The sequence below is a fragment of the Salvelinus sp. IW2-2015 genome, linkage group LG18, assembly GCF_002910315.2.
Source record: "Salvelinus sp. IW2-2015 linkage group LG18, ASM291031v2, whole genome shotgun sequence".
NCBI classification, from domain to species: domain Eukaryota; kingdom Metazoa; phylum Chordata; class Actinopteri; order Salmoniformes; family Salmonidae; genus Salvelinus; species Salvelinus sp. IW2-2015.
This window is the reverse complement of record NC_036858.1, coordinates 32,875,269-32,893,153: the sequence shown is the minus strand read 5'-3', so window position 1 is coordinate 32,893,153 and position 17,885 is coordinate 32,875,269. Positions and strand designations below refer to the sequence as shown.

Sequence of the window (17,885 nt, the reverse complement as noted above, 5' to 3'; positions counted from 1 at the left end):
TCAAATGCTAACATTTTCGAATTTTTGGCACAAATCCTATGCAATTCATGGTACCTGTTGTAGCATTTTGTAGCATTTTTCAAATGTTGTTTCCAAATCCTTATAAAGTATCTAAAATTGATTGTGTAGCTCAACAAATTAATTTAAAGATGATTTGGCTAATATCGGTACAATGACTTACATGGTATTGTTAGCATTAGCATTTGGAAACAGTGCCAGGGAAAATAAACCAAAGCATGGATTGCTGCCATACCTTGCCCCCAACTACTTACAGGGAAAGGAAACCACCCAAATTACAAAATTACACATTGAAGTATCTCTTTAACCTTTCACTGCAGTGGGCTACATCCGGGTCACACAGAGTATTTCTTGGTAGTCTTAAACAAATCTACTTTGAAACAAATGTATACACCTCACACACGCGGCTCTTAAGGATCCGCCCCTTTTTTTAAATGTTCGCCAAAAATGACATACCCAAATCTAACCGCTTGTAGCTCAGGCCCAGAAGCAAGAATATGCATATTCTTGGTACCATCTGAAACGAAACACTTTGAATTTTGTGGAAATGTTAGAGGAATGTAGGAGAATATAACACAATACATCTGGTAAAAGATAATACAAAGAAAAKAAAAAACGTTCTATTGTATTTTTTTAATGCCATCAGCTTTGAAATGCAAGAGAAAGGCCAAAATGTATTATTCCAGCCCATGTGCAGTTTAGATTTTGGCCACTTGATGGCAGCAGTGTATGTGCAAAGTTTTAGACTGATCAAACGAAACATTGCATTTCTGTTCAAGATTTTGTATGAAGACTGCCCAAATGTGCCTAATTTGTTTATTAATAACTTTCATGTTCAAAATTGTGTACTCTCCTCAAACAGTAGCATGGTATTCTTTCACTGTAGTAGCGACTGTAAATTGGACAGTGCAGTTAGATCAACAAGAATTTAAGCTTTCTGCCAATATAAGATATGTATATGTCCTGGGAAATGTTCTTGTTACTTACAACCTTATGCTAATCGCATTAGCCTACGTTAGCTCAATCGTCCCGTGGAAGGGACACCGATCCCGAAGAAGTTTTTAATTAGAAGACACCTGTATCATGTCAGATATAGAGTTGAAATGTATTACATTTTGAGTTTGCATCCCAATATTAAACTTCATATACTTCACAGAAGACTGAAATATAACAAAACTGTTTGACATAGAAACACAGTTTTTTCCCCAATCATGTTTATTAATGATAAAATTATGAAAAATATGAATTACATTCCACCCATGAGGCCACATAGTAATTTGACTGCAGGAAAGGGCTACGATGCACTGGAACGTGTCATCAAATGTACACAATTCCCTATACAGTCATTAACACAGACTCACACAGAGACCCAGACTACCTCATTAAACGTATATTGCGTTTAGGAACATATGAATGTACACTATGCAGTGAAATTAGTTTCCTTGTGAAATACGATGACAAGGGAAATAGGTCGCTTTCTCTATTGTGGGTCCCATGTGGGACGACCCCTTTGGGACTCCTGTGGGGACTCCTTCCTAAAGGATAACATCAGTAACCAGGTACAGGAGATGCTTGAAATACCCCAAGGTTGTGTGACTCTCCCAAAAGTTTTCGAACAAAGCTGGAGACAAGCTAAATGTCCAACTTTGATTCTTTGTAACAGCCTTCCTTTTGTTCCACACATAGCCCACCCATACTGATGGTGAGATTTCTGGGCCCCACATGAATTAGATAAAAGCATCCTCTTGGTGCCATCGCTGTTTGGATGAGGAGGCCTTGTGAGGTACTGGACCATTATAATCTAAATACATGAAAGCCCTCTAAAAAAAAACTGTCCAATTATGCACATGAGCAGTTTTCAATTAGAACTGTAGTGTTAGTTCAGTATTTTATGGAAAATCATTTAATAGAAATCTCACAAGAGAAGTTTGAGGGTAGCCTATATTAGATGATCGTTTCTCAGGGAGTGCTAAATAATAGGCATTTTCCAATAGCCATATCAATATCACTGTCCATGTTGCTGCGTGGCGCAGTGGGACACCGCTAGCAGACCGTGCTGGTGTCATGGCTGGCTGCTCTGAAGTAATATCCATTGCGTCTCACGTAAAACATTTTATKGCCTTGTCTGCTGCCTTCCTCGCCCTGCTGTAGCCCTGCTTTGCCGCTGCTGTACGACTATACATAGGTGCACGATGGGAGGGACTGCAGCGATGCGCTGGTCTGCAGGGTGTGGTGGCTGCAGCCTTGGCATGGTGGGTCTGTCTGGAACTAACTGGCAGCAGGCCCACTATTTGGGCCTTTATTATCACTCTCGAATGCAGGATTTTGGTGGTACTGGGAATAGGGGAGAACCATTTTCTTGCAACCCCGGGGAACTCTTTCTTAGAGATCAGTTTGTCTTATTTGTTCCAGGAAATGAAATGTATTTGAGTGGCTTGTTAGAATGATATAGCACATCTCGCATATGTCTCAATACAGCTGCTTCTACCACAACACAAGAACACATTAACAGACATTAGGACACTTCTCAGATCATTTAGACCTAGAATGCACTGCATTATTCTCTCCACTCCCTGAAGTGGAGTAGAAAGTGGAGAATGATATGGGGAGACTCGAGTAATAGCTGTGACGTGGTTAGCTGATTACAACACAATATATAGCTCTATGGTTTCCTGGAGTTGAGGTTCAGAGACTATAGTTGGCTCTATTAGTGTTGATATAACATGGGCAAATGGTGAGAGGGTCTGTTTAGGAACCTGGGCAGTCGTGAAGTGGTATGATTAGTCCAAATGGTATTGACATCCTGCTGCCTCAGCTCTTTATTATCTGCTGCCAGATCCAAACTTAACTAACATATTTCATGACTCTTTCATTGATAGCCGTTGTTTTGTTGGACTTAGGGGACTGATACAGTGCCTCTGTCAGTTGGATTGTTGTATCACTATCCATGTACATAAATTTGGGCCGTAAAGTGTGTAGGCCTGCGTAGTTACCCCTGGGTGAGGACATCAGACAGGGGAATGCTGCAACCCTCCACTGTGAGTAATTTAGCACCCACCTTCTAATGGGTCCTCCCTCGCCATTTAATGAGGGGGACGTCAGGTGCAGGGGTCCTATATTGATGTCCTTCCATGTGACTGTTTTGTTATTTTTTAGTTTCCATAACAACGTGACCCAGCATATATATAACCCATGCAACCCAACTCAACTCCCAAAGACAGACAACAAACGTTCACAGGATTTTTTAACCACATGATTGAACCCCCAATTTACGTCTTGGCAATAACACATTTACACAGCAGATGTGTAGACGCAAATGTTTTGTTGCGTATTATGGAAAAGTAAAGAAAAGTTTTTCAGGCTGCACTCCAGCACTCAGAACCCTCAGGTTGTTGGATAAAGCAGTGGTTGTCACACACCAAGATCTGTATTGTAGCTCTATCCTTTCTTTCCTTTCTAAAGGGCACACTTTTAAACGTAATTCCCTCGTTTCAAACCATGGCAGCTCAACTAGGCCTAGGATATTCTGAGGAAATATCTATTACGTCTCACGTAAAACATTTTATGGCCTTGTCTGCCTTCCTCGCCCTGCTGTAGCCCCGCTTTGCCACTGCTTGTATGACTATACAAAGGTGCACGATTGGAGGGACTGCAGCGAAGCGCTGGTCTGCAGGGTGTGGTGGCTGCAGCCTTGGCATGGTGGGTCTGTCTGGAACTAACTGCAGCAGGCCCACTATTTGGGCCTTTATTTATCACTACTCTGAATGCAGGAATTTGGTGGAACTGGGAATAGGGGGAGGATCATTTCTTTGCAACCCCGGGAACTCTTTCTAGAGATCAGTTTGTCTTATTTGTTCCAGGAAATGAAATCACATCGACTATTATCTGTAAGCCAGACCATATCCATGCATCTACGTAGCGAGCAGACGTACTGCAATCCACAGTAACCCACCGACACTATCCTACGAACGGGGCACTAAGAGACTGCGACGACATCTCCTGCACTTCTAATGATTCCACCAACACACCACTACCACACGATCTTAGCACATCTCAATCAACAGACCACATCACACTCGCAAGTATCGTCACCCTCGACAGCCCACACATGCACATCGCATAACCGAAGCAACTACAGTCAAGCATCACTGAATCAGACCCCACTCACAAACATTCCACGAGACCAGCGAATACGCAGCGCTACGCAAATACACGACCCAGCCAACTAATACGCGCCTGTGAACAATCACGACTACTCTCTCCTATACTACATCAGCTAATCCGCGGCTAAGCGCACTCACTAGCACTCTAGCCAACATGCTCTGATTCTCCCACCGCTCGTCGATCGCCTTAGCTCCGGCTCTACACAGGTAATCCCCACTCCGGCGACATTAGACTGTTCGACACTCAGTAGCAGGAGCTCCATCCCGCAGCAAGTCGCAGCGCGACCGTGATCTCGACGCACGCGCACTTCACTGCCGAACAAACAGATATACACACCTACAAACCAACATACCGGTGCCAAGGAAGACACAACCTCTCATCATCATACCTCTCCATAATCAGTCATCCGCGCCCAATAGGCTCTCTCTAGGCCTCACATCCCGATCCATACCGTACACACCTCTACGCACGACAAACCTGTGAACATTAATCAGTCGATATGCGACCTTCCACACACCACTACTGCGACATCACCAGTCACAATCTACAGAACTCATCTATCTAATTTCCTTCCCATTTATATGTCACTCTCCAAGATCCCCACCAGTTGGGATTGTTCTTCTGTCTTGGTGTACTGCCTGTTGTTAGTGTTGTGTTCTTGGTTTTGTTGTTTAATTAAAACGTTTCACCTGCTTCCGACTCACCGCCCCGTCATTACAATTATTCTCTCCCACTCCCTGAAGTGGAGTAGAAAGTGGAGAATGATATGGGGAGACTTGAGTAATAGCTGTGAAGTGGTGAGTGATTACCAACACAGTAATGTAGCTCTATGGATTCTGGTACTTGAAGTTGGGGTTCAGAGACTATAGTTGGCTCTATTAGTGTTGATATAACATGGGCAAATGGTGAGAGGGTCTGTTTAGGAACCTGGGCAGTCGTAAGTGGTATGATTAGTCCAAATGGTATTGACATCCTGCTGCCTCAGCTGTTATTATCTGCTGCCAGATCCAAACTTAAAAAAACATATTTCATGACTCTTTCATTGATAGCCGTTGTTTTGTTGGACTTAGGGGACTGATACAGTGCCTCTGTCAGTTGGATTGTTGTATCAGTATCCATGTACAGTAAACTTGGCCCRTAACAGTGTGTAGGCCTGCGTAGTTACCCCTGGGTGAGGACATCAGAATGCTGCAACCCACCACTGTGAGTAATTTAGCACCMRCCTTCTAATGGGTCCTCCCTCGCCATTTAATGAGGGGGACGTCAGATGCATGGGTCCTATATTGATGCCCTTCCATGTTTTTATTTTTAACCTTTATTTAACCAGGCAAGTCAGTTAAGAACAACTTATAATTTACAATGACCGCCTTGGAACAGTGGGTTAACTGCCRTGTTCAGGGGCAGAACAACATATTTTTACCTTGTCAGCTCAGGGATTCGATCTAGCAACCTTTCRGTTACTGGCCCAATGCTTTAATCACCAGGCTACCTRCCGCCCCGTGTGACTGTTTTGTTATTTTTGGTTTTCATAACAACGTGACAAAAAAATATATATTAACCCATGCAACCCAACTCAACTCCCAAAGACAGACAACAAACTTTCACACGATTTTTTAACCACATGATTGAACCCCCAATTTACGTCTTGGCAATAACACATTTACACAGCAGATGTGTAGACGCAAACGTTTTGTTGCGTATCATGGAAAAGTAAAGAAAAGTTTTTCAGGTTGCACTCCAGCACTCAATCACCTTCAGATTGTTGGACATAAGCAGTGGTTGTCACACACCAAGATCTGTATTGTAGCTTTATCAGTATCTAGGCCCAGTCTAGGCCTCAATCTCACTTGCCCTCTAAATACACCTCTGCTGTCTTCAACCAGGATCTCAGCGATCACTGCCTCATTGCCTTCGTGCGTAATGGGTCCGCGGTCAAACGACCACTGCTCATCACTGTCAAATGGTCCCTAAAACACTTCAGCGATCAGGCCTTTCTAATCGACCTTGCCCGGGTATCCTGGAAGGATATTGACCTCATCCCGTCWGTAGAGGATGCTTGGTTGCTCTTTACAAGTGTTTTCCTCACCATCTTAAATAAGCGTGCCCCGTTCAAAAAATATAAAAGTAAGAACATATATAGCCCTTGGTTCACTCCAGACTTGACTGCCCTTGTCCAGCATAAAAACATCCTGTGGCGTTCTGCATTAGCATCAAATAGCCCCCGCGATATGCAACTTTTCAGGGAAGTCAGGAACCAATAGGAACCAGTTAGGAAAGCTAAGGCTAGCTTTTTCAAACAGAAATTTGCATCCTGTAGCACTAATTCCCCAAAGTTTTGGGACACTGTAAAGTCCATGGAGAATAAGAGCCCCTGTTCACAGCTGCCCACTGCACTGAGGCTAGGAAACACTGTCACCACCGATAAATCTACAATAATCGAGAATTTCAATAAGCAGTTTTCTACGTCTGGCCATGCTTTCCACCTGGCTACCCCTACCCTGGCCAACAGCTCAGCACCCCCTGCAGCAACTTGCCCAAGCCGCCCCCGCTTCTCCTTCACCCAAATCCAGACAGCTGATGTTCTGAAAGAGCTGCAAAATCTGTATCCCTACAAATCAGCTGGGCTAGACAATCTGGACCCACTCTTTCTAAAATTATCTGCCGAAATTGTTGCAACCCCTATTACTAGCCTGTTCAACCTCTCTTCGTATCGTCTGAGATCCCCAAAGATTGGAAAGCTGCCGCGGTCATCCCCCTCTTCAAAGGGGGAGACCCTCTAGACCCAAACTGTTATAGACCTATATCCATCCTGCCCTGCCGTTCTAAAATCTTCGAAAGCCAAGTTAACAAATAGATCATCGACCATTTCAAATCCCACCGTACCTTCTCCACTATGCAATCTGGTTTCATGGGTGCACCTCAGCCATGCTCAAGGTCCAAAACGATATCATAACCGCCATCGATAAAAGACAGTACTGTGCAGCCGTCTTCATCGACCTGGCCAAGGCTTTCGACTCTGTCAATCACCTCATTCTTATCGGCAGACTCAATAGCCTTGGCTTCTCAAATGACTGCCTCGCCTGGTTCACCAACTACTTCACAGATAGAGTTCAGTGTGTCAAATCTGAGGGCCTATTGTCCGGACCTCTGGCAGTCTCTATTGGGGGTGCCACAGGGTTCAATTCTCGGGCTGACTCTTTTCTCTACATATATCAATGATGTCGCTCTTGCTGCTGGTGATTCTCTGATCCACCTCTACGCAGACGACACCATTCTGTATACATCTGGCCCTTCTTTGAACACTGTGTTAACAAACCTCCAAACAAGCTTCAATACCATACAACACTCCTTCCATGGCCTCCAACTGCTTTTAAATGCTAGTAAAACTAAATGTATGCTCTTCAACCCGGGTGCTGCCCGCACCCGCCCGCCCGACTATCATCACTACTCTGGACGGTTCTGACTTAGAATATGTGGACGATTACAAATACCTAGGTGTCTGGTTAGACTGTAAACTCTCCTTCCAGACTCACATTAAACATCTCCAATCCAAAATTAAATCTAGAATCGGCTTCCTATTTCGCAACAAAGCCTCCTTCACTCATGCTGCCAAACATACACTCGTAAAACAGACTATCCTACCGATCCTTGACTTCGGTGATGTCATTTCCAAAATAGCCTCCAACACTCTACTCAGCAAACTGGATGTAGTCTATCACAGTGCCATCCGTTTTGTCACCAAAGCCCCATATACTACCCACCACTGCGACCTGTATGCTCTCGTTGGCTGGCCCTCACTACATATTCGTTGCCAAACTCACTGGCTCCAGGTCATCTATAACACTTTGCTAGATAAAGTCCTGCCTTATCTCAGCTCACTGGTAATCATAGCAACACTCGTAGCACGCGCTCCAGCAGGTATGTTTCACTGGTCATCTCCAAAGCCAACACTTCCTTTGGCTGCCTTTCCTTCCAGTTCTCTGCTGCTAATGACTGGAACGAATTGCAAACATCACTGAAGCTGGAGTCTTATATCTCCCTCTCTAACTTTAAGCATCAGCTGTCAGAGCAGCTTACCAATCACTGTACCTGTACACAGACAATCTGTAAATAGCACACCCAACTACCTCATCCCCATATTGTTATTTATCCTCTTGCTCTTTTGCACCCCAGTATCGCCACTTGCACGTCATCATCTGCACATCTATCACTCCATATCATGACACAAGGCGAGACCCAGATGCAGACTACTCCAAAAAAGGAGTAGGCAAGAGAATGGTCGTGGACAGGCAAAAGGTCAAAACCAGTTCAGAGTCCTGGAGGTACAGAGTGGCAGACAGGCTCGAGGTCATCTGCCTGCCAAAACCGCTGGTTGACTTGGAAAATACAAGAGACAGGAAGCACAGAGACAGAAAGCACAGAGACAGAAAGCACAGAGACAGAAAGCACAGAGACAGAAAGCACAGAGACAGGAAGCACAGAGACAGGAAGCACAGGGATAAATACACGGGGGAAAACAAGCGACAACTGGGGGGGTTGGAGACAATAACAAGGACAGGTGAAACAGATCAGAATGTGACACTCCAGTGTTAACGCTAAATTGTATTTATTTAGCCTCTATGGCTTATGTTTTGCCTACTACTCGTCTACATTTGCATACACTGTACATAGATTTTTCTATTGTGTTATTGGCTGTACATTTGTTTATGTGTAATTCTGTGTTGTTGTTTTTGTCGCACTGCTTTGCTTTATCTTCGCCAGGGCGCAGTTGTAAATGAGAACTTGTTCTCAACTGGCCTACCTGGTTAAATAAAGGTGAAATTAATTTTTTATTTTTTAATCTGAGGTTTTACATATAGCAGGCCTACCTTTTGGAATAATAAGTCAATATACTCAAAACAGCCCTCTGGCCCTCATTTTCCAAAGAATACACTTGACCAATGATAGTTCACTTAGGTTGCAAGTGCTACGTAGTTCAAATGTCTTCAATTGTATTGAGTTTTCAGTGTGACTCGCTGACCCATTTTGGCACAAATATTCTGGGAACATTTTTGTTTCTTCTCCAAGCAAATTGGGTGAAGAAAGAATTCAAAACAAAAGCTGCTTGATCTTAGCAAATCACATGGTTCCAGTATACTGTCTCATGACCAGGCTTGACTGGACTGGGAACATGCTGTGGTTCTCAACGCAGAGGTGTTGTACTGTATCTGAAATGCTCCACTGAATATGAGCTACATAAAAGGCTTAGACCACAGGGTGGGGAGAACTGGATCCTGATGAAGGACTTGTGATCACGGTATGTCTGCTTGATCGCCAGCTCCACTCAGCCTGTGGTGGATGTGGAGATTGTAGACATCCATCACTCTCCTTCTCCTGTCCTGTTCAATAGGCCTTGGCTCCTGTGGCCACTCCCAGCTGGTGAGAGAGACGGGAGAGGGTAAAGAGAGGGATATTTCACAGCAACACACCGCAAAGAGCCTCATGATCTGTATTGGTCACTGCTCCTCTGACCTCGTGTAGGGTGGGCGATCTGCTACCCAGAGATCCATAGGAGCCCATGTCACTATACATTCTCTCATTGTTATGCGAGAAATTAGCTCCTCTAAAAATAGCCCTGCGCTGGCCCTTAGCCAATCCGAGGAGAGATGGAGGCTGCATGAAGGAGGGAAAGAGGTGGCTGGCTGGAGGAGGCTGGTCGGGTATTGGGGCTGACTGCTAGAGGTTATTCGCTGAGTCACCCTGTTTTCTGCCCAGGAGTCAGGACACGAGGGGAGGGAGACAGCTGCAAAACCGGGACTATGCAAGGCACCTGGCCAACAAACCCGATCACAGGGTGAAACGTCAGCTTTTTTCAGCCTGTTCGGAATTAAATGGACGACTCCAGTGGAGCCGAAGGGACAACAAACTGATTTACAACAGCAGTGATAATGGTGCAAAATGATCCAATTATCACTCTCCATTTGCAGCTCTTTATTCATTTTTCAATTGGCCACTTCTTCTGATTACAAAGATCGACCTCACCTGAATAAAAAGATCCAAAGATATTTTCTCAAAATCAAAGTTCTTTACATTGATATTAGTGGATACTTATTTCCGATGTTATAATTTTTACTTTTAACTTTAAATAATGAGGTCAAATGTGGTTAGGGGATCATTTCTGGCACGCCTTCTGTACCAACACTGTATATCAAAGGCCAGAGCTGTTGTAGGCAATACAGTAAAACCCATCCTCACAGTGGAGGCAATCCTCGGGTTGTCATTAATAGACAAGGTCATTGGTTGTCTGAATGTGTCCATAGAACCAATTCATTACTCCTGAGGATGGTGCCTCTTTACACTCTAATGGACACCCACACCCCTGGGACTAGAACCCTGGGTCTCCGATTCCCTCTTATCCCAATAACCCGAACACAGCCAACTTTAAGTCCCCAACCTTAACATCTCTCAGCAATTTCTGTCTCAGCCCCTCTTTCCCCCTTAATTCTCTTTCTCATTCAATGTCTGTTTCTTTCATACATTCACCTCACACGCATAGTACAGACAATCAGACGTTAATCAGCTTCAACAGTAACACCACTGCAGAAAATATCCCTATCCTACTTCCTTACTGATGCAGAGGGGAGTGTCACGGAACTCTGTTGCTTGATAATGTTGAGTTGAGATGAGTCATGATGACCCTAATCCCCATCCTGAATGTTACAGGTAAAGGCCTAACTCTGGGTCCCTGAGCCAGACTTCTTGGGTACACACGCAAACATGTTTACACATTTTTCCTTAAGCATTACTTTAACACACCATATTTAAATTTCTTACATTATCTTCTTATCTAATAACTGCACATACACATAATGTGCAACACATAATTCATCTTCCTGCCGTGACCTATCACCCCACCCTGCCGGCAGCATCGTGACTAGCTTTAAGGAAACGATGCAGTATTTGGTTTGTTTATGTACTATTTTTTTACGTTATTAGCTCAGGAATTGTTTTGTGTCATTACATACAGCCGGGAAGAACTATTGGATATTAGAGTGGCAGTAACGCACCAGAACTTCCAGCATTACGACCAGGATTAGGACTTCGCTGGAGCAGATCCTTTGTTTGCTCTCCCCAGAGMAATTTAACTTATTCCAGAGGCTGACCCAAAACAACGCCGGCGAAGGAGAGGTACTCGGGGCGGTCTTCTGGTTCGACTTAGGAAGCGTGCACACCACCCACCGCTCCCGAGTCCTATATCAACATAACCTGAAAGGCCGCTCAGCAAGGAAGAAGCCACTGCTCCAAAACCACCATAAAAAAGCCAGACTACGGTTTGAAACTGCACATGGGGACAAAGATCGTACTTTTTGGAGAAATGTCCTCTGGTCTGATGAAACAGAAATAGAACTGTTGGCATAATGACCATCGTTATGTTTGGCGGAAAACGGGGGATGCTCGCAAGCCGAAGAACACCATCCCAACCGTGAAGCACGGGGTGGCAGCATCATGTTGTGGGGATGCTTTGCTGCAGGAGGGACTGGTGCACTTCACAAAATAGATGGCATCATGAGGAATGATAATTATGTGGATATATTGAAGCAATATCTCAAGACATCAGTCAGGAAGTTAAAGCTTGGTCGCAAATGGGTCTTCCAAATGAACAATGACCCAAGCATACTTCCAAAGTTGTGGCAAAATGGCTTAAGGACTACAAAGTCAAGGTATGTGTGGACATCACAAAGACCTGACCTCAATCCGATAGAAAATTTGTGGGCAGAACTGAAAAAGCATGTGCGAGCAAGGAGGCCTACAAACCTGACTCGGTTACACCAGCTCTGTCAGGAGGAATGGGCCAAAATTCACCCAACTTATTGTAGGAAGCTTGTGGTAGGCTACCCGAAATGTTTGACCCAAGTTAAACAATTTAAAGGCAATGCTACCAAATACTAATTGAGTGTATGTAAACTTCTGACCCACTGGGAATGTGATGAAAGAAATAAAAGCTGAAATATATAATTCACTCTACTATTATTCTGACATTTCAAATTCTTAAAATAAAGTGGTGATCCTAACTGATCTAAGACAGGGATTTTTTACTAGGATTAAATGTCAGGAATTGTGAAAAACTGAGTTTAAATGTAATTGACTAAGGTGTATGTAAACTTCTGACTTCAACTGTAAGAGGCGGCTGCCTATAGACATAGATTAGTAATTACTAGCCACTTTTAGAAATTCATCACTAGCCACTTTAATATTGTCTCCGTATCTTGCATTACTCATCTCTTATGTATAAACTGTACTCTATACTGTTCTACGGTATCTTAGTCACTTTAATTGTGTGTAAATATTGCATCACCCATCTCATATGGATATACTGTATTCTATATTATGCCACTGTATCTCTGACAAATATGTATATATTCTTAATCTATTCCTTACTTAGATTTACGTGTATTTTGGGTATATGTTGTGAAACTGTTAGATATTACTTGTTAGATATTACTGCACTGTCGGAGCTAGAAGCACAAGCATTACGCTAAACCCGCAATAACATCTGCTGAACACGTGTATGTGACCAATAAATTTGATTTGATTTTGATTTTGACTTCTACGCTTTCCGGTCTTTCCCTCAACGGCACCACAGCACTCTCCTTGTAGAACATCCTGAGCTGCATTAAACTGAAGCATAAACATACAATACCGTATCTATATTCAGTTTATCTCGACATAATTTCAAAAAATGTGATACTATATATGCACCACCTTTTAGTATGTGCCATGATTATGGATAGCTTTTCCAGGTAAAGCACTCTAAAAGGGCTCTCTTTGCCATTCACTTTGATGTAGAGAGGAGCCATATGTAACTAACTTCACATGCGCTAATTATAGCTCTGGGCTTCATGATCCATTCCTCCTCCCTGTCCTCCTGCTGCCAATGAGATCAAATACAGCGAGCTGGATTAGAGCGGCCACGCAAATCTCATTAGTGCCTCTATGGTTTTCTGTTTTATTAATGGGAAATATCGCAGTGGCATCTCGATTTCTATTAGGGAAAAACCTGCCAATCAATGTACAAGTAAGTGTGGTGTGTATACGGGCTATGCATTATATAATGTGTATAGTGAGATGTACATACAACATATACAGTTTTATTTTGTGCTGCTTTTGTTTGCTATTTTTTTCTTCATTATTTTCAACTAACCCTACCACCCCTCCCCTAATTGGAGTAAACTAATTGACAACAACAATAAGGTTTCTACTTCCAGCTCATAAACTTAGCAAAAAAAGAAACTGTCTTTCAAAGATAAATCGTAAAAATCCAAATAACTTTACAGATCCTCATTGTAAAGGGTTTAAACACTGTTTCCCATGCTTGTTCAATGAACCATAAACAATTAATGAACATGCACCTGTGGAACAGTCGTTAAGACACTAACAGCTTACAGACGGTAGGCAATTAAGGTCACAGTTATGAAAACTTAGGACACTAAAGAGGCCTTTCTACTAACTCTGAAAAACACCAAAAGAAAGATGAGCAGGGTCCCTGCTCATCTGTGTGAACGTGCCTTAGGCATGCTGCAAGGAGGCATGAGGACTGCAGATGTGGCCAGGGCAATAAATTGCAATGTCCGTACCGTGAAACGCCTAAAACAGCGCTACAGGGAGACAGGACGGACAGCTGATCATCCTCGCAGTGGCAGACCACGTGTAACAACACCTGCACAGGATCGGTACATCCGAACATCACACCTGCGGGCCAGGTACAGGATGGCAACAACAACTGCCCGAGTTACACCAGGAACACACAATCCCTCCATCAGTGCTCAGACTGTCCGCAATAGCCTGAGAAAGGCTGGACTTGTAGGCCTGTTGTAAGACAAGTTCTCACCAGACAACACCGACAACAACGTCGCCTATGGGCACAAACCCACCATCGCCGGACCAGAAAAGACTGGCAAAAAGGGCTCTTCACTGACGAGTCGTGGTTTTGTCTCACCGGGGTGATGGTCAGATTCGCGTTTACTGTCAAAGGAATGAGCGTTACACCGAGGCCTGTACTCTGGAGCGGGATCGATTTGGAGGGTCTGTCATGGTCTGGGGCTGTGTGTCACAGCATCATCAGACTGAGCTTGTTGTCATTGCAGGCAATCTCAATGCTGTGCGTTACAGGGAAGACATCCTCCCTCATGTGGTATCCTTCCTGCAGGCTCATCCTGACATGACCCTCCAGCATGACAATGCCACCAGCCATACTGCTCGTTCTGTGCTTGATTTTCTGCAAGACAGGAATGTCAGTGTTCTGCCATGGCCAGCGAAGAGCCCGGATCTCAATTCCATTGAGCACGTCTGGGACTTGTTGGATCGGGCCATTCCCCACAGAAATGTCCGGAAACTTGCAAGTGCCTTGGTGGAAGAGTGGGGTAACATCTCACAGCAAGAACTGGCAAATCTGGTGCAGTCCATGAGGAAGAGATGCACTGCAGTACTTAATGCAGCTGGTGGCCACCAGATACTGACTGTTACTTTTGATTTTSMCCCCCCCCCCCCCCCCTTTGTTCAGGGACACATTATTCAAATTCTGTTAGTCACATATCTGTGGAACTTGTTCAGTTTATGTCTCAGTTGATGAATCTTGTTATGTTCATACAAATATTTACACATGTTAAGTGTGCTGAAAATAAACGCAGTTGACAGTGAGAGGACGTTTTCTTTTTCTGCTGAGTTTACATACTATATAAATTCTTTCAGACACAGCATATTTTACATTAGTTACCTTTTGTTTATTTTTAGTCCCATCCTTCAGCTCCACTCAACCCCTCCCATCTCTGAAGACTATCCAGTTTTGATTCCTATGTACTGTTTGATGTGTTGTAAACTTCACAAAATGATTTTTTATCAAATTGGGCAATAAAGTGTAAGATCATATATCTTATTGCTATATTGCATTGTATCATATCAGTATCAGTATCTGTATCGCATACTGCTGAGGATGGCATGTCATTGAATCTTAGGGGTAATGAAAGAGCATTACAGAGCAGAGAATGTTCAGTTTTGGTGTTGAATAGCATTTAAAATGTGTCATTCCAGGTTTGACAGACAGATTAATCCAGGCTTCAATTATCCACCAAACCTATGAGTGTATTTGTGTCTCTGTGTGCAATAACAGAAGAAATGGGGCAGCATAGCTGAGCAACACTGCAGCGTCCATCTCTACATTCCTCACCCACTTGCTCTCTCTTTCTCCACCTCTTCTCTCCGTCGCTCTCGCCATCTCTCTCCCCATGTCCCTTCCCCCCTCTCTACCCTCCCTTTATCCTCCCTCTCTCCATTTCATTCGCTCAGCTGCTCTCCTTGTCCCAATCTGCCTCAGCAGCACAGATCAGTCCAGCCTCTCTCTCTCTCTCTCTCTCTCTCTCTCTCATAAGAGCAGCGCATGCACGTACACTCGCGCACAAACCCACCTACCACGCAGAGACACAACCTCAGGCGCGCTCACGCAGACACACACGCAGGCACAGAAGGGCACACCGAGCAACTTCATCTCCCAGCTCCAAGACACAGCCAGAGCCAGCTAAAAGACACAGCCCTGTAACAGCAGACCAGCATGGATTACCTGAAGAAGGGATTCTCCATGGCCAAGGAAGGCGCGGTGGCTGCAGCGGAGAAGACCAAGGCAGGGGTGGAGGGGGCAGCTGCCAAAACCAAGGAGGGGGTAATGTATGTGGGTGAGTACAGGAGTGATGATGGGGAAAGGTGTGGAGGATAGACAGCGGTGGAGAGGGTTAGCTGAAAATAGTACATCACAGTTTTTATGTGGGATAATCTGGCTTACATTTTGATCCTGTGAAGCCCTCCTGGTGTGCTTGTATTTGATGGTTAATGATGGGTGAGTGATGGATGAGTGATGGGTGAGTGCACTAATTGTTCTGCAAGGTTTGAATAAAATGGGACAGACAACCAGGCAGTGCATGAGCTAAATATTACTGGTGATGGAAACATGGACACAGATAGGAAGGGAACGTTGAACAAGAAAATGAGAATGATGGCAAAGGACTGAAGGCAAGACAATGGAGAAAAGCAGAAAAAAAGGGCAGAAAGGGAGAGAAAGATGTTGATGTATTTTTTTAGACTGCATATGCCTCAGGCAAGAGATGTTCTATTCAAAGAGGGAAAAGTCTGGTTGAGTGGTACTGAGGTACTCCATTCATTATGTAGAGTGTAATGACCAACAGAACATTGACAAACAATATGGATGGTCATATAAATGATTTGCACGCTACCGTCTCTCTACACACACACACACACACACACACACACACACACACACACACACACACACACACACACACACACACACACACACACACACACACACACACACACACCTGGGTCTGATTAACATGCACAACAAACAGTTTGAATGATAACAAAATGAGTGATGATGTGATGAAAACCAGATAGACGAAAGATATCGTTGTTATGTTGATGGATGAAGTTGCCAAAACCAAGGAAAAAGTGTATGTAATGGTGAAGAAAAACCCAGGAGAGAAATGTGTTATTCGGAGGAGTGGCACAAAAACCAGAAAAGAAATGTGGATGATGGGTGAGTGCGTATAAAACCAAGGAAAATGATGATAGACAAATGTGATGTATGGGTAGGAAAACCCAGAGAGAAATGTGTTATTAAATACTTTATGGGTGAGGGTAAAAGCACAGTATCGAGACTAACATTTGAGAAAATAACAGCCATAAAAAAAATGAGTGAAAAGGAACAACAGCAAAAAACAAGAGAGGATCACAATATTAAAGGTATCATAACAGAAGAAAAAACAGAGCAACAGAAGGACGCAGAACTAGGACACGCAGAATAAAGGAGAAAACAGATAGAAAACGATTGAGACCAACTAATGAGGAACAATAAAATCTCATCCATCCCATCTATGATACTCGTAGATCTCGATCAAGGACAATGGTCCTAGATAATGGAGACGAGACCCGATTTTAAAGCATCAAGTCTATTGGATCTGGAAAGTAAATCAGCTGTTCCAAACTTGACGGAAAGAGCGAGAGCGATAAATACTTTCACAATACTATCTCCTCACACTTCCAAATCTTTCTCTCTCTATCCCTCCCTCCCCTCCCTCCTCTCCCTCTCAGGCCGTTCCCACTAATATACATCGATAGAAAAGACAGACAGCAACGGCAAAGAGACGGGCTAAGTTCAAACAAAACCTATATACTGCTTACACACACTGCTCATTCACACCACATACACCACCTCAACCTGCAGAGGATAACAGAAGAAGGAGAATAAGTGAGAGATACAGTGAGGAGAGATAGAAGAAGAGCATAAGGAGAAGTGAATAGAAGAAAGCATAAATGAGAATACAGTGAGGAGTGAGATAAAGAAGAGCTAAGTGAGAGGAACAGTGAGAGAGCTGAATAGAAGAAGAGCATAATGAGAATAGTGAGGGAGTAATAGAAGAAAGCATAAGTAGAGATACATGAGAGTGAGATACAGAATAGCAAAGATAAACCATGAGAGAGAGAGGGAAAGAAGAGCAGAAGGAGAATTACCCATAGTGAGGAGTAAGAGAGAAGAAAGAGCAAAGGAAGACCCGAAGCCCCAGTGCAGAGCAGTAGTCTGAAATATGGTGATATCTGATCGATGAAAACACCTCTCAATCTGATGTGAAAGTAAGGATGAGGTAAAAATATCTTTC

At 43.7% G+C, this 17,885-nt stretch overlaps 1 protein-coding gene across 3 annotated transcripts in view; it reads left to right on the top strand.

Moving 5' to 3' along the window:
* Positions 1 to 15,583: 15,583 nt before the first annotated feature.
* LOC111978128 (synuclein) overlaps positions 15,584 to 17,885 on the top strand; it is an 18,214-nt gene continuing 15,912 nt past the window's right edge. The window contains exon 1 of one of the 3 annotated variants that reach the window (XM_024007963.3): positions 15,584 to 15,887. In XM_024007963.3, the coding sequence (XP_023863731.1) occupies positions 15,767 to 15,887 (121 nt within the window). In that variant the 5' untranslated portion in view covers positions 15,584 to 15,766. The remainder of the gene's footprint in view (positions 15,888 to 17,885) is intronic. The other 2 variants (XM_024007962.3, XM_024007964.3) reach the window with 2 other exon arrangements.